The sequence below is a fragment of the Podarcis erhardii genome (genome assembly GCF_964252035.2).
Source record: "Podarcis erhardii genome assembly, chromosome: 1".
NCBI lineage: Eukaryota > Metazoa > Chordata > Lepidosauria > Squamata > Lacertidae > Podarcis > Podarcis erhardii.
In genome coordinates this window covers 117,479,078-117,504,981 of record NC_138497.1, presented here as the reverse complement: position 1 = coordinate 117,504,981, position 25,904 = coordinate 117,479,078, and the positions used below count along the sequence as shown (strand labels likewise).

At 45.6% G+C, this 25,904-nt stretch overlaps 3 protein-coding genes across 7 annotated transcripts in view; all 3 read left to right on the top strand.

The window, feature by feature from the left end:
• Window positions 1–20,821, top strand: part of HOXD10 (homeobox D10) — a gene marked incomplete at its 5' end in the record, with an annotated part of 24,244 nt that extends 3,423 nt beyond the window's left edge. Inside the window, 3 exons of one of the 4 annotated variants that reach the window (XM_081846862.1) lie at window positions 1,425–1,428; window positions 16,402–17,186; window positions 18,768–20,821. In XM_081846862.1, coding sequence (XP_081702988.1) covers window positions 16,484–17,186; window positions 18,768–19,045 — 981 coding nt within the window. In that variant the 3' untranslated portion in view covers window positions 19,046–20,821. Of the gene's footprint in view, window positions 1–1,424; window positions 1,429–7,015; window positions 7,120–16,007; window positions 17,187–18,767 lie in introns of those variants that run through there. The other 3 variants (XM_081846859.1, XM_081846861.1, XM_081846860.1) reach the window with 3 other exon arrangements.
• On the top strand, window positions 994–25,904 carry HOXD9 (homeobox D9). 2 transcript variants are annotated; one of them, XM_081845440.1, is made up of 3 exons: window positions 994–1,173; window positions 23,662–24,567; window positions 24,990–25,904. In XM_081845440.1, exons 1-3 carry the CDS (start codon window positions 1,104–1,106, stop codon window positions 25,229–25,231), a joined length of 1,218 nt encoding a protein of 405 aa, XP_081701566.1. In that variant the 5' UTR covers window positions 994–1,103; the 3' UTR covers window positions 25,232–25,904. The 2 variants fall into 2 exon arrangements, with proteins under 2 accessions (XP_081701566.1, XP_081701565.1); XM_081845439.1 differs by lacking the exon at window positions 994–1,173 and having other exon boundaries at window positions 22,941–24,567.
• On the top strand, window positions 4,316–6,859 carry HOXD11 (homeobox D11). The gene is made up of 2 exons (XM_081849233.1): window positions 4,316–5,463; window positions 6,601–6,859. Exons 1-2 carry the CDS (start codon window positions 4,686–4,688, stop codon window positions 6,834–6,836), a joined length of 1,014 nt encoding a protein of 337 aa, XP_081705359.1. The 5' UTR covers window positions 4,316–4,685; the 3' UTR covers window positions 6,837–6,859.

The following is a 25,904-nucleotide window of genomic DNA, read 5'->3' as shown; positions in this document are numbered from 1 at the left end:
TGCGATTTACACGCTGTCGGAATCCATAGGCAAATTGGCCATGATGGATTCCGAATGGGATTTGCACCCGGTTCCGATCCTAAGCACGTTTTCTGGGAAGCAAGTCCTCTTCCAGCAGGAATCAACGCGATGCTCATGGAGGCGTGTTGGAATCCCGTTGGCATCAGGACGGCTTCCTCGGAGGTAAATGTGCGTAGGATTGCAGCATTACTTGGCCTAGAGCTTAATCATGCATTTATTTGTTTATTTAAATGCTTTGTGAGGGGCATCTCAGTTAAAGCTCCCATCCTTGGCCGGATGAATAAGAGGACTGCTGTTCTCTTTCTGTTTATCGCACACAGAAAGAAATGGTGCTGTTGTAAATGACCCGCATTCAGCGTTGGGTTGTGTATGTACGTGTGTGTGTGGTGTGTGTGGTGTGTGTGTGTGTGTGTGTGTGTGTGTGTGTGTGTGTGTGTGTGTGTATGTAGTGTGATGCGATTTGGAGGGTGGGGTGTGTAGAAAATAAGGTTCTCTCTCTCTCCCTCCCTCCCCTTCACACACACACACACATCGCCAACATGATTGTATGGCTTCATTAGCGACACACATGTCCACATACATCTTCCTCCTGGAGTCAATCCCCAAATCCGCATCTTGTTGGCGTCGCGGGGACGAGTCCTTCGCTCTGATAGGCTAAGCCGGGGGTGCTTTTTGCAATGCCTGGGAGTTTGATAAGGCAAAAGGAACGTCCCTCTGATTGTTTTAAATGGCTCTGGGCGCTTTTGTGTTTCCTAAAAGAGCATAAATAATTAAAGTTTGGCAGGGAGGAAAAGCTTTCTTGCAGAACTGTAGTGGCCATAAATGAAATGACTCAGAATCGCTTCTCCAGTCAGTTTTTACGAGAGCTGCCAGACAGTGTCTGTTCACGTTCTCCAGATACTAGGGGCGCCATAACAAAGTTAAGGTCAAGTTAGTGTCTTATCTTGGGTGGCACAAATATACAGCACCTTCTCTCCGGGCGGACCAGGCATATTTTGCTTCTCTCTCTTCCGCCCCCATCCCCCCTCGCTCCGACACCGTTATGCCAGCCGTCCTAATTTTTCACGGAGGCTTCTTTGGAGATGTCACTCGCAGTGGAAAACCGGCTAGTTCCAGGAGGCAACGACGACAGACCTTGCAAGACGCCGAACGGTAAAGCCACCCTTCTGTGCTATGTTGCGCGTTGCGAGGCGGGCGCGGTGGGGTGGGGGTGTTGTTGGTTTGCTAGTTCCCGGGTTTGAAATGCTACCGCGCCGGATAGAACAAGGCGACCCATTTTGAAGACGCGTCTGTGGAAAAGTCCCAGATTTCTCTTCGCGTCTTAATCAGGGTAGGAATCCTTGAGCGGCTCAAGGACACCGGATTCTTCTCTTTTGCTGTGGTTTGTTTAATAGGCATTTCCAGACTGTAAGTGGTCTTTTGCAAGAATCGTGGAGGGCGTCTTTTTCTCCTCCCCCCCCCCGCTCGTTTCCTTTTCCTTATTAACAAACGACCACCGTGTCCTTGAACTTGGAATGGTGGAAACTAGTTGCCTCCTATCCAGATATGTAGCTGATTCAAGGGTTTTTGAAAAGGAGAGGTGAGGTGGGGGGTGGGGGTCGACAGGATGCTGGTTATTAGCTTTATGTTGATTTCCTGTGGTGCGGTTACTGGAGGGTGCGTCGATGGGTGGGGGCGAATAAGGGGGGAAATCGTCTGCTTTTGGAATCGTCTGCTTTTTCCGCATGATCCTGAGGCGCTTGGTCTGGAGGATATATTGGAGACAACCGCGCAAGCGAGAAAGCCTTTGCCTCGCTCCATTGCGATAGGAGACGCAGGGGCCATTTTAGCTGCGCAGTCAACATTTGGGAGGGGAGGGGAGTCCATTCATTGCAGCAAAACCTAAAAGCAAGCATGAGCATTCGAAAGAAAGGAGGTGAAACTGTGTCTGGCTAAATGGACATTGGGTGGTGCGGCTGGTTTATGCCCGGATCTGTTGCGCAGGTTTGGTGTGAGCTTGTAGTGGTGATTCCTGGATGGGCGTCATACAAGCAAGGCAACCAAGGTTAAATGGTGGACACTCGAAGGAGATCTGGATACCATTTGGGCATATGATCTTCCCCTTCCTTCTACTTCCCCACCCCTTTTGTTTTCTTTTTTAAAATTAGGAAAGAGGTTCATATATGGGGAAGCTGGGACTTGGCTTGGTTAGGGTTTAGAGATGAAGGTATTTCTCCTACCTTCTCAGCTTCCTTCCTAGAGCTAAGTGCAAAAGACGGCTTAGGACTTGTGAGTCACTGCGGATGTCAATCAGGAGGCACCCTTGTACAAGATACTTGGTCATTTTGGGGTTTATCGAGGACATCAAACGAATATGTGTCGTTATATATCCATATAAGCCTCTCATTAATGTAAAGCAATATAACAAAGTATATCATAAGAATATCTCGTATTCTCTTCCTATTTGGGAGGTGTATTTATGTGTGTGTGTGTTACACACATATCTTCACACACACACACTGCTCCAATCCTACACCCATTTAGCCGACTCGAAAGCCCACACTGAACTAAGGCTTTTAAACCCGCCTGACTATGATTAGCCTCCTTGTTTTAATTCGCCTTCGTGCTTCTAAAGGATTGAATGTATAGGACGTTACAAGGCTGAAACCGGAATGCGTGTTTTTTAAATAATAATAATAATAATAATAAAATCATTTCACCCCCTTCAGAAAGTCATATTAGATGGCCTTGAAATCCAATTTCTTTCGAGGTTTTTTGGTTTCTTTTTCGTGCTCCTGGCTACGGTTCATAAGAGAAAATAATTTCCATCTCATTTTACTATCAGTATCTTGTATCTTAGATGTCGTCTTTATCTTATTTTATTTTTATTAATAGCCCTCAGTAGTTGGGGAGTGAGAGACATGGATTTTCAGTCTTTAGTAAAGCGACGGTGTTCAACTAGGAGGAGAAACAAAGTTGTGGGGTTAAACTTGACATTGTACTACAGCCAAGGGAAAGAACCGGGAGGAAAGAACCACATCTTCTGTTATTATCTGTTGTCAGAAGAAATGTGCCTCTTCTTCCGTGGGGATTCTCGGTGTGTATCTGATTTAATGTGTCCTCGCTCATTTCATGCGCCTTGAATGTGTAGAAGGAGAAGGAAAGGGAGGAGGGCGAGGGAGCGATTTCAACCGCACAACCGCGAGGTGAAGGTGCTGTGTGCGGTTCTGTGTTTCGGAATTTAATTCTCAAATACTGTGTCTTTCCCCCGTCCCTTCCCCCTTCAAGTGACATTGAAGCTGCGGTGTGTTTCTGCGTGGATCTGATTGTTGCTTTTCAGAAGTAAGCGACTGTGCTGGGGCAGTTGCCCCACCCTAAGATGTCTGATGCAGCCTAGGGTTCTGTCAGTCCAACAGGCGCTCGGAAACGAGGCTCACACTTCGATGAAACGCGGGTGGCGGTGGAAGCTGATGCCTATATATAAGACTCTGCATCGATTAGACAGATAGAGCTAGTCCTCATTCCATATTACCTCCCTCCCTCCCTCTCTCGCTCTCTCTTTCTTTCTGTCCGGTACAAAATGATATCGCGAAGTAGGGAAGGGAAGCAAGCAACAGAATTTCGAGTTGGAAAAACTGCGTTATATTAAATGAAACAGGGGGAACGTCCTGGTTTTGCTACATGATACCCTGGCTGGCTAGCTAGCTATCAAGCATTTGTGTGTGTGTGTATGTGTGTGTGAGAGAGAAGCAACAAGCTCCTACATGCTTTTTTTTCTAATAAGGAGAAAGGATGCTCCAATCAGGGCAAATATTGGCGGTTGCTTTGCAAAGTCTGGAAAGCGAGAGATATTCTCCCTAAACACCTTGGCCCTTAAGCCTTTCCTGACTGCATTTCCGGTGACAGTTTGTTTTTGTTCTTTTTATAGAAATGCAAACTATTCCTGTTTGTGTCTCAAACCAGGACATAGTGTCGTAGGCTTTGTGTGCCTGACTCCCTTCCAGTTCCGTGGAGCATTTTGCTAGGATATATAGGTCAAGGCTGTGCATGTGAGATGTATGCGCGCAGGAATCTGGGCAAAGGATGGCATTCCCAGGTGATTTGCTGCCCTACCTATAGCTTATCGAGACTCCTGGTTGGGGAAAGGGGGGTGAAACGGGGGGGAGGAGGAGGAGGAGGAGGAGGGGAAGGGGAGTGTGTGTGTGTGTGTGTGTGTGTGTGTGTGTGTGGAGTTTGGGGAGGTGGGGGGGGAGAGAGCAAGAGCTGGAAAAGGTCCTATTTGTACAAACCTGTGCCTGTTTTGCGCGTGAGAGAGCGAGAGAGCGCGCGCGCATGTGTGTGTGTGAGCGAGAGAACTGGGAAGCTCTGGGAAGAAGGGCATTCTTGGAGAGAAGGAACCTCTGGCGAAGGCAGGCGGGCGAAAAGGGGAGCCGTTCCTAGATATAAGGACATTTCTACCATCGCCTGCCGTCACGTGACATAATTACCACTCGAATCAATCAAGATGAATTGCACGTCAGCACACGGTGGGATTTTTCCCCCCTTGGTGGTGGCTGCTCCTGCCCAAAGCCTTGCGCGCAGATAGATGGGGCTCCTCCGGCTCCCACGCGCTGGCTCGGCTGCTGCTGCTGCCGCTGCCTGCTCGCCCTCGCCCAGAGGCAGCAGCAGCTGGAGGAGGAGAAGACATGAGTGACTTTGACGACTGCGGCAGCCACGGGGCATCCAGCATGTACCTCCCCGGGTGCGCCGCCGCCGCCGCCTATTACGTCTCCTCCTCGGATTTCTCCGGCAAGCCCCCGTTCCTGTCGCAGTCGCCCTCCTGTCAAATGACTTTCCCTTACGCCTCCAACCTGCCTCCCCATGTGCAACCGGTGCGCGAAGCGGCGGCGGCGGCGGCGGCGTTCAGGGACTACGCGGGAGGCGGCGGCGGCGGAGGTGGCGGCGGCGCAGGCGGCGCAGGCGGCGGCGGCAAGTGGCCCTACCGAGGCGGCAGCTACGCGCCCAGCAGCTACTACGAGGAGGTGATGCACGGCAGGGACTTTCTGCAGCCGGCCACCCGCAGGACAGACGTGCTCTTCAAGGCAGATCCCGTGTGCGGAGCCCACCACCACCACCACGGGGCGGCCGCCGCCGCCGCCGCCGCTTCCGCAGCTGCTGCGGCCGCCGCCGCCGCCGCCAACTTCTACAGCGCAGTGGGCAGGAACGGGATCCTCCCGCAGGGCTTCGACCAGTTTTACGAGGCGGCGCATGGCGGAGGCGGCGGGGGCGGAGGAGGCCCCCCCTACCCGGAGCCAGAGGGCGACAAGGGCGACCTCAAGCTCCCCAGCAACACTTGTGGCAAAGCTTCCCCGCTGCCCGGCCAGGAAAAGAAAGTGACAAGCGAGGGCAGCGCCGAGTCGCCGTCGGGGGAGGCCAGACCGGACAAGAGCAGCAGCAGCAGCAACAGCAGCAACAGCACTTCAGGTAAGAAGAGGCGCCCAGTCCGAAGAGCCACACGACCAGCCCCGCTTCCCCGAGCTGTTGATTATTTATTTATTTGTTAAGTTGGGGAGGCGGGGAGCGAGAGGAAAGCCAAAAATTGAGAGGGGTGGGTGGAGGGAGGATGGGTGAGTAGGTGGGTGGGAGAGAGAGAGAGAGGGAGGGAGGGAGGGAGGAAGCACGAGGCCACCACTTTGTCAAGCCCGAGGTCTTTTTTATGTGAGATTTTATAAGCATCCGAAGGGCTTTTATATATCCTATAAGGTTTCCCTCACCGTTGTAAAGCGTGTTTACGATAGGAAACCCATTGAGGGTAACTTATAGATGTTCTTGGAGGAGGATGTTAATTGGGACGAAACTGTTGATTAGGAGGCTGAGAGCTCCCAAAGTTTTGGGGAGGGGTGTTCAGACATATACTGGTATGTGATATATATATATATGTGGTGTGTACATATGTGTGTGTATGTATGTATGTATGTATGTGTGTGTGTGTGTGTGTGTATATATATATATATATATATAATCAGTGGGGATCCTGTCTGGGCTGGACTTGGGACTGACATTTGAGAGAGGCAGGATTCTTTTCCACAAGCCAGTCTACTGTGGAAGGGGAGGGGAAAAAACCAGGGTCCCAATTGAACGGGTAGAGGTGTACTTTGCAAAGCCCGTTTCAAACAATTCCACTCATGCCCTTCTCTCAGTCCTGTAAATGGAGTTGGGTAGTATAAGCTTGGGATCACGTCGATGATGATGATGATGATGATGATTATTATTACTATTATTTCCATCTTTTCTTCTTCCACCCACACCTTCCAAAAACCACTTTGACAAAGTTGACTAGCGTGAGGCAGAAAACTCCCTGGATGTTTCAGTGGTCGGTTTCCCAGGGAGTAAGAGAATAGTTACAGTAAGTCCTTAGGAAGTGTAGCTCTGCTTGAAAGTGTTCTGAGTGGGACAACATATGCCAGCTTCTTAATTTCTTCCTTCCTAATTTCCCCCTTCTGTCTCCCACCCCGCTTCCATTATTATTATTATTATTATTATTATTATTATTATTATTATTATTATCATCATCATTACTGGGTTGTGTGTTTTTTCTTCCTTCCTTTCCTGAATGTCCAGCACTTCCCCAGCGATCCCGGAAAAAAAGATGTCCTTACACGAAATACCAGATAAGAGAACTGGAACGGGAGTTTTTCTTCAACGTGTACATAAACAAAGAGAAAAGACTCCAGCTGTCTAGGATGCTGAACCTCACGGATCGACAAGTCAAAATATGGTTCCAAAATCGACGGATGAAAGAAAAGAAACTGAACAGAGATCGACTGCAGTATTTCACGGGGAACCCCTTGTTTTGAGAGGACTAAGCGCGGAGGGGAAGGAGGCGAAGGAGACCTCCCTCCCTGGTCCAACCTGCCACCTGAGTGCAAAAAAATTAATAATAATAATCAAAAAAATAACAATCAAGAAGTTTACACGACATCCACCCTGCGGACAAGTTCCCTTTATTGTTGTTTTTATTGTTTTTATTTCACCCATGCTCAACAGATCTGGTTCTTCCAAACAGCCCTTGTGTCCACGAGAGGTCTTGGGGCGCTTGGCGGAGAGGAATCCTCTAAAGGGGGACCAGAAACCGAGAGGGTAAATCCAATAGTCCATTCTAACCTTGTTGTGTGTCGTTGGAGTTTTGGGTTTGGGGGTTGTCGTTTTGTCTGGATTTCCACTCCCTTTCCATCCTCTCTCTTTTTCTTTGGTGAAACTACCCACCGTGTTGCTTTAATTCCCTCCCCACCCACTTCTCCTTAGTTCCTGGCGGAGGCCGCTACTAGACCTCGAATGTAGACGGTAGTTAAGAAAGAAGCGCGTTATGAAGCAGCCGTGTTGGGCCCGCTTTCTGTTGGGTCAGAGATAGGAGAGAGTGACTCCTCTCAACTTCCCCCTTCCTTCCTTCCTTCCTTCCTTCCTTCCTTCCTTCCTTCCTTCCTTCCTTCCTTCCTTCCTTCCTTCCTTTCGTTCGTTGTCGAAAAGGTGGCCATGTGCATTCGGTAGCTACCTTTACGCACGCCAGTATAGAGAGATATATCTGGCTTCCATTGCCTTTTTTATTTGGGGGGTGGGGGTTGTTTTTAAAAAGAAGCAGCACGGGACACTGTCTTGCTCATGTGAACAAATGGTTCCTAGTAAGGTTGAAGTTGCCTTTTCCGCGTGCGTTATGAGCAGTGCCATATCTGAAGGTCCATAGTCGGGTCCCTGCTGGTGTCAAGTGAAATCGACTAATAGCTGAGAGTGTAGTCCGACCCACCGTTATGTGCTCCCCTCCTGTCCCTTCATTTCAAAGAAAAAAACCTGTTCGTTCTCTCTTTCTCCGCTATAATGAGAATTTTTTTTAAAAAAACCAAAAAAACCAGGAGCAACGACCCCGGCGGGCTTACCCAGGTTTTGTTATTTTAAGGGGAAAACTCAACATGTCAGTCTGGGGGGGAAATATGTATGTAAATCTATGCCATTTGAATAAGTGGGAGTTAAAAGGTGTTGCTTTTAAAACTCTCTCTGGAACATATCCTGTATTTTAAAAATGCGCTATATTGTAAAGCACATCCTGATCCGACTTATAGTGGATAACAGATCCACTGTAGTACAAAGTTCTAATGAACTTTGGGGAGGCGAAGCGAACTAGCATAGCGACTTAGAGTTCCAGTCGAAACGAAACTTCCCACTCCAAAACTTGAACTTAATTAAGGATGGGTGACTGGTACTGGAATAAGGAGGACAATTTTTTTAAAAGGTGCCTGCTGATCTTCCACCCTATATTCTCACACACACACAAAGGAAGGGGAGAAATAATTAGCCACCAAGCTGCCCATTCTTCATTATCATTATTATTCTTATAATTATTACTATTTTTCCGAGAAGGGTTTGGTGGAGGTCCTCGCCTCTACTTTTATATTGCGCGACCTAGCTAGGCTGTTTACAAAACCTTGAACTGTCTAGACAACACCATAAAAGCTCAGGGTCTAAACAGCTTAATTGGGTTATATTGTACACCTTCTGGTGGCAGAAAAAGAGATTTCCGCAACGAGCAATAAAGGAGACGAGTGAGAAAAGAATTTGGCTTAAAAAAAGAAGGGGAGCAGGGCGGGGGAGGGAGAAGCGGTGGGTCCATTTTGCATCAATTAAAGGCCAAACTGGACGGATAAAATGAGAGCGAAACATAGAAAACAAACGTGAAGCGTCGAGGCTTCAGGTAGGCATGGCCAAAAATTAAAACTTGAAACTCTTAAGCAAGGAAAACAGTAAGTGTCTGCCTTTGAACTTCCAAAATGTCAAGGTCATCACCTTTAACCTTTCTGAATAATTAGGAGCCTTAAAGGTTCCTCTCTTATTTTCAACCACCACCCACTCTCTCTCTGTGTGTGCCTCTTTCCCCCATTTCTTACTTCCTCCCCCCGCTCTCTGGCTTTTCTCTCTCTCGCACACCCACCCACACACCACACACGCACACACACACGCACACGCACACACACAAACACACTTCTTACTGCATAGCTATCCACACCCGCGAATCCACCACGTAGGTCTTTGGAGCGCTTCGACTTCCACTAGGAAATAGTTCATTTCATCAGTTCTTACCAGGGGCATTTGCAGAATTCTCCAGACTAACGCCATTGCAGTTTCTCCAGACTAACAGCTTATTTGCTGTGAAACCTCTTCTAATTCCTCCTGAAACCATATTTAGAATTCTGTCCCTAGCCACCCTCCCGCTCCGCAAGGCATAAGCCACCATTTCTTCCCAAATTTTTCTTTTACTGTTTGGTAATGATATACATACAGAAATCAGGTCAATACATTTTTTAAAAAAATAATAACAATCCCAATAGATAAATAAATAAAGTCAAAAGCAACAGTTGCAACTCAGTGCCACTAAAATAAATGAGAATTCGTTCATGGAATTCAATGTGACGCAGATTATCCGAAAAAGAATTGACTTGTGATTTGGAGGCCATAGGACGTCCAAATAATTCAACTTATAGACTCAAGGCGCCTGAAAAAATATCCTCTCAACGTTATAGGAAAATATTGTGTGCTTTCCTGATGCCTTAAGCTGTTTTATTAAAAAGGGGGTGACTTTCCTTATCATTTACTCTTCAGTCAGGAATGTACCAAAAAGGCGAATCAATTCAAATTCACCAACTACAGTTGTCATAAGACAACTTCGTTGGGTTTTTTCTTTGAAAAAAGCTTTAATATATAGGAATAGAAATATAAAAGCTTTTTTTCGAAGAAAAAAACCAACAGAATAATGTCTCAGAAATGCAATAAGAAAGCATGCAGTGTTTTTTTTCAAACAAAAAATTCCCTGCATGCCGGACTACTAAATTCCACAAGAGGGCGCGCTAATATTCCAGAATGTCTAATTGTCCTGATGTTCAAGTGTATTTCCACCCCGGTCCCCAATCACCCTACTACTAATAAAATATCTAATATATAAGCAACTATAAGTTTTCAGGGCTTGGGAAATGAAAAAATAGAGCATAAACAGGATTTATTAAACAAGTAACTCATGACCATGACACAAACAAGACGTATTTCATTTAAAAAAAATATTTTGGGTCATAATCTTTTACAATATGATGCATAAGAATTTTTTAAAAACTAGTAATTTTTTAGGACGGGGTAGTTTATCTCCTGGATTTCCTCAACAAAACGAAATTCTAATTGTTTCTCTTTCAGCGCAATCATAGCGCCCCAAGAATACCAATGTGATCAAAGCCAGTTTATATTTAGGTCGAGATTTTTTCATGAGAAGACTAACGCAGGCAGATAGTTCAATGTTAAAAAGAATGTGTACTTTTAATCAGTGGGAAAATGGGCTGTTGAGTATTTTTTTTTTGGGGGGGGTGCCTTTTCTCTAGAGATAGCTTTATTTACCAGAGTCGGGCATTTTGCTTATGGTGGATATCATTTCGTCACCTTGACCCGATATTGTGAAACTAATTTTCCTTCTCCACAGAAGGAATGCAAACGGAGAAAGAATTATGTATTCCAAGGACCCCTAAAATGTTTAAAACAAAAACGGAACCCCTTCCACAAAAAGGGCATCTGATTTGGGAGATCTTAGTTGTCTCCGAAAACGCACTTTTAGGTAAAAACACCAAAGATCAGAGTTGGTTTCCTCCGCCTTTCTCCTTCTGCATATTATGGACTCGAAATTTGGCATTGTGTAATCCAATAAACTAGACACATTCAAAGTCATCCCTACCAAATGAATGTTGGGCGCATTGTTTTCCAGTGGATTTTTAAAATATTTTTTTTAATAAAAAGGAGTTCATTGTTACTCCAGTTACCTAGAATAGCCTTTCCGCCTGAAATAAACGGAAGTGTTCTGAAATAAAATGAAATGTTTGGTTTTTTTAAAAAGCAACATTATGTTGAAATTAAATGAAATTAATATTTGCCATTTAAGATCCATAATAAACGGGATGGTGTAAGATGAATCTATTTTGGGAAAGAATAATGTAGAAAAGGTTAATGTTTGGTGTGGGGCTTTCCCCCCACTGTTAAATTAACGCACGCCTTGTCAGACACCGCATGAAGACTAAACTACACGGTTAGAATTCTCCCTCACCCCTCCCCTCCCCTCCCATTTATATTAAGACCTTGTTTTGAAAATTAAAAAAATGTAACATTGTGGTTGGGGCTATATGCGTATTATATATACTCTGCTCATTAAATTAGTTGGATATTTAAAATCTTTGTGGAACCTTTGTTCTTTGCGGAACCTTCACGCACGTGTGATGGACCTGGGGAGGTGTGGGGATGGGAGTTCATTTTGGTTATGATTTCCAGCAATTTCCCAAAGCCTTTTTGATCTGAGAGTGTTAAGATGGCGCAGAAAACGTTGGCAATTTAAAAAATACAGAAGTCTGTCTGTCTGTCTGTCTGTCTGTCTGTCTGTCTGTCTATCCCTTCATTCAAGGTTGCCAAATCTGCTAAAGCTTATGCCGTATTGATACTTCCATGTTTTAAATAACTGTAACTCAAGACTACGGCCAATGCTATTGTATACAGTACTAAGTCTCTCCGGAGCTTCTAATTAATTGAGAGAGTAGAGGATGTATGCTGTAAAGACATTAACCTGGCCAGACCCTTCTAGTAAAGGCTGCGAGCGTCTGAAATTGAACTCGTGCTTTTGTGTACAAAAGCCTTATGATAAACAATGGACAAAACGGGAATCCTCTTCAGGGGAGTTTCGTTTATGACGTGAATCAGTTGGTACATCTATAGATATCTATAGACCTAGATACCTATATAGCTATAGAGATGCATATAATATCTGCAGAGCAAAAATAAGGGAGGGCGTGGTGTTGACTTTTCCCTCATATCTCATGTAGTATGGTTAATATTAGTTAATTATGTTCTGTGCATTACCAAGAGCGATGGTCTCATCACACATCTCCCTCGTCTTTTTAATCCAAATATTTGGGACGTTGCCTCTGCTCCGCATAACAAAGTGAGGCTCAGAAAGCAGAATCATTTAATTGCTGTGTTATGATGGGACGAAAAGCCACGATATTGTATGGCACTAATTTCCTTTCTTAATTAAAAGGAATACCTTTCAGCGCCTCTGCTCTGCAGTGGTGTGGAATGAAATAAACTGAATCAATGTGTAAACGCCTCCAGATTAAATAATACTTAGATGAAAGGAGGAAGGGAACATTTAGATAGGCTTCCAGGGAGCCCATCTGAATGCCAATCTTTTGAACAATATTTGTCAGTCCAGTTTAGAGTCCACAGCTGCAAAATATCTGCCCCCCACTTTTGGGTAGGCTCCTTCCCCTCCCCCATCCCTTTAATAATGAGAAGAGAATAAAACAAATTGCAGTTAGAAGAGGAAAAGGTAGGAGGAATATCTTTGAATACGTCCCTACATACATTCCAAAACAAAGCCCAAAAAGGGCATCAAACGGCCAGGCACAAAATGTCGAATAAATCTGAAGGATTAAAATTAAAGTTTAAAGTATCGACTTTTCCTCTCGGGTTTTATTTTCTATTATTTATTAAGACAGAAAAGGGGGATGTCAACATATATTTTACTGCAAATAGTAATCGAGTTATAAATGGAGCTTTTTTCGGGGGGTTTCACCCCCTTTGAAGAAAAAATATGGGACAGTAAAAGAGGAAAACCTTTGCATTAATGTAGATTGTATATCTCATTTATGGCACAATATTGATTTATTTATTAATGTTAATTACTACAATTCCATCTTAATATGATTTAAAACTGAAGTGGCGTTAAACACACAAGGTCTGAGTAACCCATTTCCCAATGAGATGTTTATTCAACCTTTAGATGTGTCACACAAATGTTAAGGTTTTCGGATTTCAGTGCCATTCCCCACCCCACCCCACACACTTTTAATATATTTGCCCAAGCCTGCTCAAATTCTTTCCTCACCCTTATTCTTTTTTATTAAAAGTAGTAATTGGTGATGATCAATGAATTGCTTCAGAACTGGAGAGCCTTAACCGTACACATGGTTTATCTAACAAAATAATTGGAGGTCATTAGATGGCGGCATTAGTATCTTGCGCCTCAAATCTAGCGAAATGTCCTAACTCTAAAGGGAGGACTCGGAGTCAGTTCATTAAACAACACACACCCCTGAGATGGAAAACAGGGGGGGAAAGTCTGGCTTGCTTTAATGTTACAACTGGGCAACATATAGCCAAAATAAAATAAAATAAAATAAAGAGGATGTGGCCATTGGGAGATTTCTAGGGCACTTCTTAAAGTGTAAATAAGAATTACGGAAGGCCGTTTGAAGGGGGATTGTTATTATTATTATTATTTTCAAAAAACCTGATTAGATTTCACAGTCAAGTCTTAAAATGCAGACCAGAAAATAGTATTGGGTTGCTTTAAACTCGGTGGGTTGTCTGGCGTCTTGTTTTGAGGGGAGAGGGAAAGAGAGGGGGGGGGAGGAAGGGAAATTGCTGGAAAGCACATAAAAAGCCGGCCCCCAAAGAGGGAGCATCGTGACCTCCACTTTTGTTTGTTCCCCAGCTCAGACAAAATCTTAGCAATGGCTCTGATAATGATCTCAAATTGGAGAAAAGGAGGGGGGGGACAAAAATCCTCTCTCCTACACTGGGACCACCACCGTTTCCTTGCGGTGCTGTGTCCCTTATTTCTAAGCCCCTATCCAGGACAAGGGCATGGCTTATGGACTCGCAATTTAAAGGGGTCCATGAAGAAAGAGAGAAAATGTTTATCTGGGGTGGTGATGGTGGAATGTAGCTTATTTGACGAAGGTAAGCTGGAGACTCCCCGGCAAACACAGAAGCCATAGAGAGCGAGAGCGAGACAGAGGGAGAGAAGAGAGGCGGCTGGAGCCGTAAAACCCACCGGCTCTTAACCTGACAATGATGTTGTATTTGAACAGCTGCGATAAGCTTTTTCAAAAAGGGTCTGTCTCATTGCCACAGCGAGATTTCAAACTGGGGTGAGGGGGTTGGTTTCGGCAAATGGATAGGGGAGGAAGAAGAAGAAGAAGAGGGGGGAAAGTGAAGCAACCCCCCCCCAAAGTGCCAAAGACATAAGGGTGAAAAAACCAGGACGGAAAATTAAGCTTCTTGCAGTCATTGGAGAGGCCGTGGGTGCCATTTCAAAGGGTCTGTTTTGGTTTCCCCGAGGTTCTTATTTCAAAGGAGAGAAGGAAGGTTTGCTGATAGGGATGAGCTCAAGGCCTGGAATAAATAGATGGACTCAAGGCAACATTTAACCTCAAGTAGATGGTTCCTGTGTGGCGTGCGGCGTGTGACATTTTATGAATAAAGAGACACCTTTGGAGTAAAAACACACTGCCAAACATGTGGGGAGGAGAGGGAAAATATGAATGTTTTTAAAGTCCCGAAGGTGAGAGGGGGGGAGAACAGTCCTTAATTTCAAGGATATGTGTCCCCTTGTGTTTCAGGAAAAGGGAGTGATGCGGGTATAAATACAAGGAAAAGAAAGGATGAACATCGAAGTGGGGAAATCTATTTTGAAAGAAGCGTCCAAATTTCTCCATAGGTAGAGTTGCCCACGATTCCTGTGGTCAAGAACTAGGGAGGGGTGGACTCAGGTGTTTATTATCGCCCTTTTTAATAGATATGAAGTTGGGTAATGAAATAATGTAAGAAGCCAGCAGATTCCGTTGTGGGATGCGGGCTACCGCGTTCTGAGTGCATATGGGGGGGGGGGGGTTGTGTGAAGTTCAGCAACATCGTCTACGAAAACTTTACCTTTTCTCTGGTGCCATTTTCGTGGGCAAAGAGAATTTCTTCACATATGTACTATGAGAAAAGGACCCTCATCTTATTTATTAATTATTTTATTTTAGGAATCTGCTGGAGCTATAAAACCAAACTTATGACCAAATTTTTTTTTCTAGCTTTTAATATTTGACGATTTGTATTAAAACAAAAATTGACCTTCTTGGTTAGCAGCGAAGAGGAAAAATCAATAGTATAATTTTCAATAATTCATAACGCGAACACCATTATGCTAAATCTTAACTATTAATCTTATCCTTTACAAAGTCTCGATTGATTTGTTAATAAAATATCTTCCCGTGTGTGGCAACAGAGGGTATAACTCTTGAAAAAGCTTCAGAAGCAAGAAAATTACCAAGTGGCTCAAGAATGTAGATGAGAATTTTATTGATCGCTCTGATTCTTCTTAATCTGTATTAATAAATTCCACAACCTTTTGTACCTTGCACTTGTCAGGAACCAATGCTTTTACAAAATCCATAAAAGGTAACATTATTTCCACCGCTACCACCACCCCTTTGTATCTTCCCCAAATTATGACACGTTGGGAGATCGCCTACACTTCAGACATAGTCAGCTGTCCACCCTCAAAAAACAAACAACACACACACAACTTTTTTGGGACCTTTATTATATGTTGTGGCTTTTGTTTTAGAAAGTGTTTGATTATGAAGTGAAAGGAGGAAGTAGTGGAGAAGAGAAGGATGTGTTTTCCAGGGCTGAGACTTAGGGACGTCTCTTCTGAGGACGTCAGTTGCCGCCAATTCATGTAACTTGAAGGAGATGTTGGGCAACCATGAGGACTGGAGATGGGGAAAACCACTTTTATCAATATTATCATCACCATTACTATTCACAGGTGGGGTGAATGAGAAGAAGACCCACATATTTCGCCTTGTAGGATTGCATGCGTCTCCCCTTCCCACTCCCTCCATCTCTCTGTGTGTCTGCGCGCGCCTCTGCGTCCATCTCCCACCCCTCTTGCCTCTGTTGAAGCCAGCCAGGGATTTTCCTGAAGTACCTGTCTCATATATATGTATATATATATATATATTGATACTGGAGCAAAGGCGCATGGCTCAGGATCAGCCTGAATTCGGACAGTAACTCCTTTGTGGTGTTAAAAAACACAAAACAAAACAACAACCCAGCAGCAACAACCAAAGAGTTGCGAGATGGGGGGGTATGGGGGGGTCAGATCAGTTCAACGCATCTCCTTGTTTTAAATCAGCGCAGTGCGCCAGGGCTGGCTTTGCAAAAGGACAAAAAAAAAAAGAAAAGAAAAAGGTTGCTACTAATATTGCTGCTGCCGCCGCCGCCGCCGCCGCTGGAGCTCCCTGGCTTGGAGGAGCGCGCGCACTTTCTCCTCGACGTTCTAGATGTCGCTGTTGACCACCTTTGCGCCGCAGCCCGGAGTGTCCCGCGGAGCACGTGACCGGCGGGGAGGTAGCGGCTCAAGGCCATTTTCAAATCTCATTGGCTTAGCTGTCATGTGGTTGTGCAGAGGCATCCACAATTACACAGGGAATGTTTTCGTAGAGATGTCAGCCTACAAAGGACACAATCTCTCTTCTTCAAATTCCTCCCCAAAATGTCCTTTCCCAACAGCTCTCCTGCCGCCAACACTTTCCTAGTCGATTCCTTGATCAGTGCCTGCAGGAGCGATAGTTTCTATTCCAACAGCGCCAGTATGTACATGCCACCTAGCACAGACATTGGGACTTATGGGATGCAAACCTGTGGACTTCTACCGTCTCTGGCCAAGAGAGAAGTCAACCACCAAAATATGGGTATGAATGTACACCCTTATATACCTCAAGTAGACAACTGGACTGATCCGAACAGGTCCTGCCGAATAGAGCAACCTGTTACTCAGCAGGTCCCCACCTGCTCCTTCACGACAAATATTAAGGAAGAAACCAATTGCTGCATGTATTCCGATAAGCGCTCCAAGCTGGTGTCTTCGTCCGACGTCCCTTCATACCAGAGGCTGGTCTCTGACTCGTGCTCCATTGAAAACCCCGAGGTCCCCGTCCCAGGATATTTCAGGCTCAGCCAGACCTACGCCACTGGGAAAACCCAAGAGTACCATAACAGCCCCGAAACGAGTTCAACTGTCATGTTGCAGTTAAACCCTCGCGGCGCTTCCAAACCGCAGATAGCTTCGCAACTTCCGATGGAGAAGAAAATGAATGAAAACCCCAACAGCAGCAGCGCCGCCACCGCCGCCGCCACCAACACCAGCAGCAGCACCAGCAGCCACCATTCAGACAACTCTGCCAAAGTCTCTCAAGTGGAAAGTCCCGAGTCTAAGTCCACGCTGCAAGACGACAGGAGCTGCCTGGCTGAAGCCTCCGTTTCCAGCCCAGAAACCCAAGAGAAGGAAAGCAAAGGTCGGTATGATCGCAGAAGTTGGCGGCTGTGGGGGGCAGATACCCGAACGTGGTGGCAGACTAACTTGGGCACGCCAGTCTCGTAAACCACAGGAGCATTTAATGCTTTAAGCTCAGCCATAACTGCTCAGCAGACAGGGTCCCCCCCCCCCGTCACCTCTTTCTGCTGCTGCAGGTGCTGGGTATGTGTTGTTTTTGCAATTGGAAAAACAAAAAGGAAATAGAAGGGCATGGATGCCTTAGGACCTGGCCACGATGCTGGTGACACCCATCGTTTCATGCCTTTTGAATCCCAGAGATTCAGCCAGGAAAAGGGTGTTTTCGTTTCTCTCTTGCCAAGGCTGTTGCACTATAACTGCTCCAGCAGCTCCTTCAGATTAGAGGTTCTTAAATTACACCCACTGTTACTCTCCCCCACCCCTCCTTGGTCAAATTGGGATCAAATATTTCCTGTAGATCTTCTCTGTGAAGAGCACAGTCGATTGCTAAGCATGGTAATAAAAAGTTGTGGGGTTGCTGTTTTTCTTTTGACGAGATAAAATAAAACAGGGAGGTGCCGCAGAGCCCATATAAAGTATGATGAGAATAAGGCAAGGCCCTTTCTTCGAAGGAAGTCTAAATTTGGGATAAGGTGCTACAGATAAAACAAGTTTGGGTCTCCTAATTTCACTAGGCTTTGAAGGTTGTTATGAAATAATGGAAGGAACTGCATTGTTTATTTCAAGATGGGGGAGGACAGCAGGGGCTTCGTTTGGAGAGAGGAGAATATGGTGGAAGAGCGGGGCGGGGGCCCCTCAGCAACCATGCCTTTAGTAAAAATTAACTTGTCAATCTCTACTGTGCATTGGTTACTCCTAGTAAGTGCAGAACAATACAGACCATGTTTATTCAGCCCAGGTCTGGCATTTGCATCTAATAGGAGATAGAGAATTAAAAGTGAAAAAGATAAATACAGTTGATTTTTAGGTATTCGCCCCCTTCCATATTGGTGTTAGTTGAGGACTAAAAAGGCCACTCCCCCCCCCCCCCGCGCCTTGGGTGTTTGCTTAATTTCATGAGTGATGCAGATGAATCTCTTTCAACATGACTGGGGATAGTACTATTTTTAACTGAGGCATTTCCCAAACAAGTGGCTTTATAAGGCGGGGGTTGGTTTGTTCAGTTCACATCCACTAAAATGCGAACCAGTGGGAAGATGACAGTATTCATATTGCTCCCAATGTCACAGGCTATTTTGAAATATGTGGATTAGCAGGGAAAATGCATAGAGATAATGTTTGGGAAAGCTGCAGAAATAACCCAGAGAGTGGAAAATAGTGTTGCTGCTGGCATTGTTTAACTCGAATGTGGAGACCATTTTTTGTATCATTATCATTATATTAAAAAAAAACCCGCCCTGCCCCAATGTACACACCTCCGTTAGCAATGTTTAATACCCACAAGCCACCATATCTGCCAGACACAATGGATATAGTAGGTTCATGGCCAAGGGTACTCTATAACAGACTGAGGTGTTTCTTTTTTCTTTTTCTTTCTTATTTTCCCTTCCTTCCTTCTTTCCTTCTCCTTTGATGTTGCTAGAGGAAATCAAGTCTGATACTCCAACCAGCAATTGGTTAACTGCAAAGAGTGGCAGAAAGAAGAGGTGTCCCTATACTAAACATCAAACACTGGAATTAGAGAAAGAGTTCTTGTTCAATATGTATCTCACTCGAGAGCGCCGCCTAGAGATCAGTAAGAGCGTAAACCTCACTGACAGGCAGGTCAAAATATGGTTTCAAAACCGCAGAATGAAGCTCAAGAAGATGAGCAGAGAGAACCGGATCCGAGAACTGACCGCCAATCTGACCTTCTCATAAACCGGTTCAGCTGGGGGCTTGAAAGGATTGAGACCTGGGCTCAGTTACCACCAGTTGGTATATATAAATATATATATATATAATAAATATATATATGTAGGAAAGACTTTGGGGGGAACAGAGACAGAGAGGGGGGGGACAAAAGTAGACCCCCTTCATTTTCCATTTTTTTAATTTCTGATAGAATGTGACCTTTTGTCATTCTTTTTAGTGCTGCAAGTGTTTATGTATGTTCCTACGACGAGTATATATATGTGTATATATATATATATATATATATATATATATGTATGTGTGTGTGTGTATATATATATATATATATATATAGCCTAGCACGTGTAATTTATTATTATTTTTCTCACTGTAATGCAGGGTAAACACTGATTCAATATGATCATTTGGTCTTAACTTATTGGAGCTGTTGGACATCCAGATAATGTGACTTTTTCCATGTTTTTTTTAAACTCACCACGTGGTATTTATGGGGGGGCGGCTGTTACACGGGCCATGCCATTTTGAGTAGATGACAATACTTTTAATAATTATTTAAAAGAAAGAAAAATAAGCATTTTTTCTTCCTTGAGAGATGTGGGGGGGAGGGAGGCAAAGCGAGTGAGAGAGCGAGAGCGAGAGTGAGAGGAAAAGGAATTTTAAAAAGCACATTTTAAGATGTAACACTCCCGTTTCTCCCGTGTGCGTCAAACTTGTCCTTCGTGCGTGCAATGGAATCCTTCATTCTTCCTCAACTGTAGACATTTTTTTCTCTCTCTTCCCCTTGTGGTGCATACGTGGAATCGTAGTGGTATAACAAGCAATATGTCTTCTTCTTCTTTTTCCTACGCCTTCTTCTTTGTGCATGTCCTATTCGCATGTATAATGCAATAAACTCTGTAAAGTTCACGAGGCTCCTTTGGTTGGTCTTTACAAATCCAAATCCAAACCGAACCAGAAAACGCTACCATTTCGCCCATTTCGCAGCAGCTTCTCCTTGCCATTCCCTTGCGCTCAAAGACTCTCCCTCCCGCGCACCCCCCCATCACCCCACACCCCCAACCCAAATCCTCCTACTAGTGTGGGAGCTCGTAGATATATATTTTTTTTTAAAAAAAGGGGGGTAGATTTGTCTGTGTCAGTCAGTCCTAATAATACCTTTAGCAATTGCTAGGGTCGCGAGGAAATGGCCTAGAGCGTCGGGAACAGACAGTCTTGACAAGGGAGCGCCAAAACGCTAGTGAAATGTTATGACCGAAAGTGGACACCTTTATCCCACCCAATCATAAACGGTAAGTTGACTTTTAGGAAGGAAAACGGAAGCCGTAACGAGCCTTCGCCCAGAGCCCCGATTGCCAGCCTAAATGTGCTCTTACTGCAAATCCTTACTGCAGTTTGTATATATCGTTACAAATACAGCGTGCGAAATAAATTCAGTTGTTTTATTCCATTTCACCTCCCTTGCTTTTCATGCACCCTAGACAATTATTATTATTATTATTATTATTATTATTATTATTATTATTATTATTATTATTATTATTATATTCCTACTTGCAGTGCTGTAAAAAAAATAAAGGAAGCCATATTGCCGAGTCTCTCTCTACAGGGCCTTTCCCCGCTTCGTCTCCAAACGCTCACACGTTTTGGTTTCCTGACAATCCCGAGTTATTTTGCTTTGTGCGTGTGTTTGTTTTCTGTGGTTCCTTCGTTGTAGCCCACATCAGGATAATGAAGTTCACGACTCTCTGCAACGCCCTCCCCGGACATCGCTGCGAAATCTTGCTCACAGCCACTTTATCTTGGGGAAGGGGTTAGGAAGGCGGGGTGGGGGTCGGGTGGGGTGGGTTGGGAAGATCCGAAGCAGAAAGTCCCTTAAAAGGAGTTTGCAAATGAACATGACTCCAGGCTGAAGTCCAAATACTTGGGAATGCTTTCACCTTCAAGAAAGAAAGAAGGAAAGAAAGAAAGAAAGAAAGAAAGAAAGAAAGGGGGGGGGAGAGCTTGAGAAACTGCCGGCTCAGCTTCTGGAGAAATGGGCTCGTAACTAACAACAAATGCCCCTCCTTGACTTCCAAATCAGGAAATTGCCTCTAACATGTTGGAAATATTTGCTAACCTAATGACACCCAGACAGTTCATGAAAGAACGAGTGACATCACATCTCTCCAACCCGACCCCAGTGTTTTGGTTAATTGTCTGATAAAGTTGTTCTTATATAGATGGATGCTTTTTGGGGGGTACTGATTTACCAATAGTAAACTGTGTGTATCTAAATTCAAAGGGCGTACAAAAGATGTCATGTAAGCACGCGCGCGCACAAAACCTGTGTATGTATTTGTATATAGTCATGTACACAGATGATAGGTATACTCTCTCTGTCTTTGCTAACACCAGGTCGTTGGGTATTTGTGAGATGTTTTGCAGAGCTGTGGGTTTGTGTTTTTGTTTTGTAATATCCATAACTTCAGTATAAAAGCGTCTCTCCCTCACTGTGACAACTACAGATATTTGGTGTTGTTTTTCTTTCCTTTTTACTCGCTCTTAATAAACACTCCGTGATGTTGCCGTGAGAAAATGGCACTTACGGCTATGATTCAAACTCGTTTTCCTCTGAAAGTATATTCAGCTGAAATCGAGGGCTTCCACATACTTAGGTTGTTTTGAACTGGTATGTGAGCATGAACATTGAGTGTATGTAGACACACAGAGAAAGAGAGAGGTAAGGAAGGGGGCGTGAGTTCCATCGCACATAAAGAAAACAGTAAGTTACAATAAATAAAACCCAAAGAGACCAAACAGTGAGAGAGATGGGTTCCTACAAATCTGGTTCCAGCTTCCAGATATGTAACGCAGTCCTGTCTCCTTCCCTCGCTGCGTTTCTCGTCTTCCTTTGTTTTGTTCCAAGCAAAGGTTTGGATCTGAAGTAGCCCTGCACGTTCTCTCCTCAGTCAATCATATTAGGCTTTCTCAGAATCAAACAGAAGAAGAAGGAGCAGGAGGGGGGAAAGGAGGAATGATAATAAATGGCCCAGTTGGCTTGAAATCTTCGGCGTAGCGTTTGCTTCAGGTTCAAAACCCACTGTGGATACTTAGTCTCTGATAGTAAATAATAAAGGTGGTTGAACCAGATTGAATCTCCTTGACTTCTATGGTGCGGGGGTGGGTTGGGGGTTGGCGGAGGAGGAGTTTGTGCTTACTAGGAAATATCCAGGAAATAAAATTAAGGAATGGAAGGTGTTGAGGTGGGGGAATAAGTTCTAGCCACTGGTGCCTCGAGTTTGTATTTCTCACAGAATGTTTGCAAAGCGGGCTCGATTTACAATGAGATCTTGTCCAAGGGGCTGCGGCGTTTCGGGGCTCATTCATTCATTATTTCGTGCATTTCAGCCTCCCAAACTCTGGAGTACCTTGGAAGTAATGACAACGCCCCCGTTTGAATCCAAAGTTTGAAAACTGTAGTAAAGACTGGTGTTGAGAGAGAGAAAGAAAGAGAGAGAGATTTAGATTTTTTTTTTCCTCGTGTGCCATCAGTCCATTTTATTAGAGGGACACATTAATCTATAATCAAATGCACCTCATAAAATTTTTATTGAAAGGCATAAAATCATTGCGGAGAGGTCTTCCACCTGTTTTAAAACAACACAATGGGCAGCTCTTTCCTTCCTCTCTCTCTCTCTCTCTCTCTCTCTCTCCAATCATTCAATTCTGCCCCTGTGTTGCTGTTTTTCCTTTTTTTTTCCTTTTAAAGGAAATGACACCAAGAGCTGCTCTGGAAAAGTGGCCCTCTCCTGCATTGTTGCGCCTTTTTTTTTTTTTTTTACTGTAACATTTCCCTATTTTATGAGGAGTCGTTACACACTCTCAGTTTTTGGCAGGGTTTGTTTTCACAGGCGGGGATCTCGCTGGGCTCCCCCCTCCCCCTCCCCATCTCTCTCTCTCTCTCTCTCTCTCTCTCTTCTTATGATTTCAATGGGGGTTTTCCTCGGCAGCTTCCAAAGACAAGGACAAGCCAAGCCTTCGCAGAACTTCCGTGCTTGAGGCTGATGGCAGCGGAATGAATGGCAGGAACCTCTCAAAGGAGGCGAACAAATAGTCCCCGAACTTGCTTCTGCTAGTAGCGCGCCACGCCCGCTTGGAGTCCTGCTAAGCCTAAGGCAAGAGAGTGGAAGGATTTTCTCTCTCTCTCTGCCTGTATACAATTACACGTTTTGGAGACTAGTGTTTTCTTTAGAGGATGGGAATGAGGGGTTTTTGTTTGTTTTTTAAGTTTTGTTTTAAGGCGGGAGGAGGTTGTCTTAGCTTGTTGCCTTCTTGGGTTTTTCCTTTTTCCTTCTCCCTTCTTTCCCCCCCACCACCTCCGCTTGAATCACAGCAACCCCTTCAGTTTAGCGGATTGATTTACTTGGAGTATTGGTAAATATGATCACGTGGGCGGAGGGACCAATGGCTGAGCCTGGCCGCCTGCAAAATACTACGATTGTTCTCCGGGCCAGGCGATCATCTACAGTTAACAGAGTAACCTTTTTTGCCTTCCCCCCATCATATGCCCTGCTACGGAGGGAGCCTCCCAAAAATGTCGACCGGCGGCACCCTCAGTAACTACTATGTCGATTCCCTCATAGGCCACGACAGCGAGGAAGTGTACGGTGGCGGCGTCGGAGGAGCAGGAGGAGGCGTCGGCGGCGTCGGAGGGGCTGCCCGGTTCCTGCAGGCAGGTCACCATGCGACCCCCAGGCCATCCTCAGGTGTGGTGGCCGAGGGCTCGGATTTCTCCTCCTGCAGCTTCGCGCCCAAGTCGGCCGTCTTCCCAGCCTCGTGGCCCGCCGTGCACCCTCAGCCTCCGGCGCCCATGCCCGGCATTTACCACCCTTACATGCCCCAGCCGCACTTAGGCGGACCGGGCGAGGGCGGCGGAGGCAGATACGTGCGCTCCTGGATCGAGCCCTTCGCCTCTTTCCCCAGCAGCCCCGGCAACGGCGGCGGAGGCAACAGCAACGTCTCCGCCGCTAGTGCCGCGGCTGCTGCGGCTGCTGCAGCGGCGACGACCAGCATCGCCTCCAACGGCGCCGGCGGTGGCTCCTCCAGCGCGCGCCACTACGGGATCGTCAAGCCGGAGAGCGGGGCAGCCGCCGCCGCCGCCGCCGCCACCGGTCCGGTGGGGCCCTCTCCTTCCTCCTCCTCTGCCACCGTCTCCTCTTCCTCTTCCTCCTCGTCTTGCAGCGCCGATTCTCCTTCCAAAAGAACTGAGTGCGCGCCGTCTAGGGAGCCCTCGGGGGTCAATGGGCCCGAGTACACGTGCAATTCCTTCCTGGCAGAGCCCCGCGAGAAGGCGGCGGCGGCAGCAACAGTGAGCAACGGTTCTTCTCACCCGGTTGCGGCCGCCGTAGCTGCAGCCACCAGCAATATCACCAGCAGCAGCAGCAACGGCAGTACCGCCACCCCGGCCAAGCCAGCGTCTGGTTGCAGCCGCAATGCTAGCCCCAGCAGCGATCTGAAGGAGGAGAAGCCTCAGCAGCAACTTGACCCAAGTAAGTTTAAAAAAAAAATAAAAAAAATCCGAGCCAGAGAGAGAAAGAAAAGAAATTGCACCCGCTTTGATTTATTACCCCAACCTGTAAGGCTCCAATGTGCAAAACCGATAGTTTTACTAACCTATAAAAACGTCTAGACGCCTACTCGAGCGCAAGCGGCAACAAGCAGCCATAAAAAAGGCTCCCCATAACCACCTACGGCCATCAAGAAGACATCATTTGTACAGTAAACAGACCGGGCCATTCAAGGTTTTATGATAATTCCTCCTCAATTGTGAAAAGAGCAGGCATCCTCCGTTAAATTAATTTAACGACCTTTCTCCCCTCCCCAACCCTCTCCCCTACTTCAATGCCTGCCCCTCTTCTCCCTCCGAACCCTGACCTTCTCTCTCCCTCCCTTCTTGCTCTCCCTTCTCCAGATAATCCCGCCGCGAACTGGATTCACGCTCGTTCCACCAGGAAAAAGCGTTGCCCTTACACAAAATTCCAAACTCTGGAACTGGAAAAGGAATTCCTCTTTAATATGTACCTCACCCGCGACCGCCGTTACGAAGTGGCTAGGATTTTAAACCTGACCGAGAGACAGGTTAAAATATGGTTTCAGAACCGAAGAATGAAAATGAAAAAGATGAACAAGGAAAAAGGGAATAAAGGGGACTAGCGGCTTGAGGGTGTGTGTGCGTGCGTTTGTGGAAATGTGCTGGGCTTTCTATGAAGATACACACAAAAGTATCGATATTAATTATTGTCATTGTCATTATTAATATTATTATGTTGCCAGGTCCACTGGCTCGAAACTTCCTATTGAACTGGTGGGTTTATTCTTTAGATAGCAGTAATGTGGTCGATGTCAGGTATTTTGGAAAGGAAAGGGCTGGGTGTGGAGAATGTATTTGGTAAAAGTTGCTTCTTTCCCCGCGCCTCCAGTTTGGTTTTAAGATATTGTGAGTGCACGTTAGGGGTTTTTTTGGGGGGGGATTTATCTAAATACTAAATACTAAATGTTTGACATGCTACTTCCAAGTGACCCTAGACTAGAGAGAGAGAGAGAGAGAGACAGAGAGAGACAGAGAGAGAGAGAGAGAGGGTGGCGGGGTTGTAAGAAGGGGGGACAGTCGCGTTTCCAAACTGAAGGCAAAGGCGACGATGAAGACGATAATATTGAATGACAGCGAGGATTACCTTGATGGCAATAGTGCGTTTACCTCGGACTTTCCAAAAAGGAAAAGCGGGGAGGGGGAGGGGGGGACTCCAGACCCCTGTGCATCGCTTTCCTTCTGCAGGTTATGCTTAGCAAGAGTCTTGCCAGATCAAGGCTGTGAAATGTTTTTTTT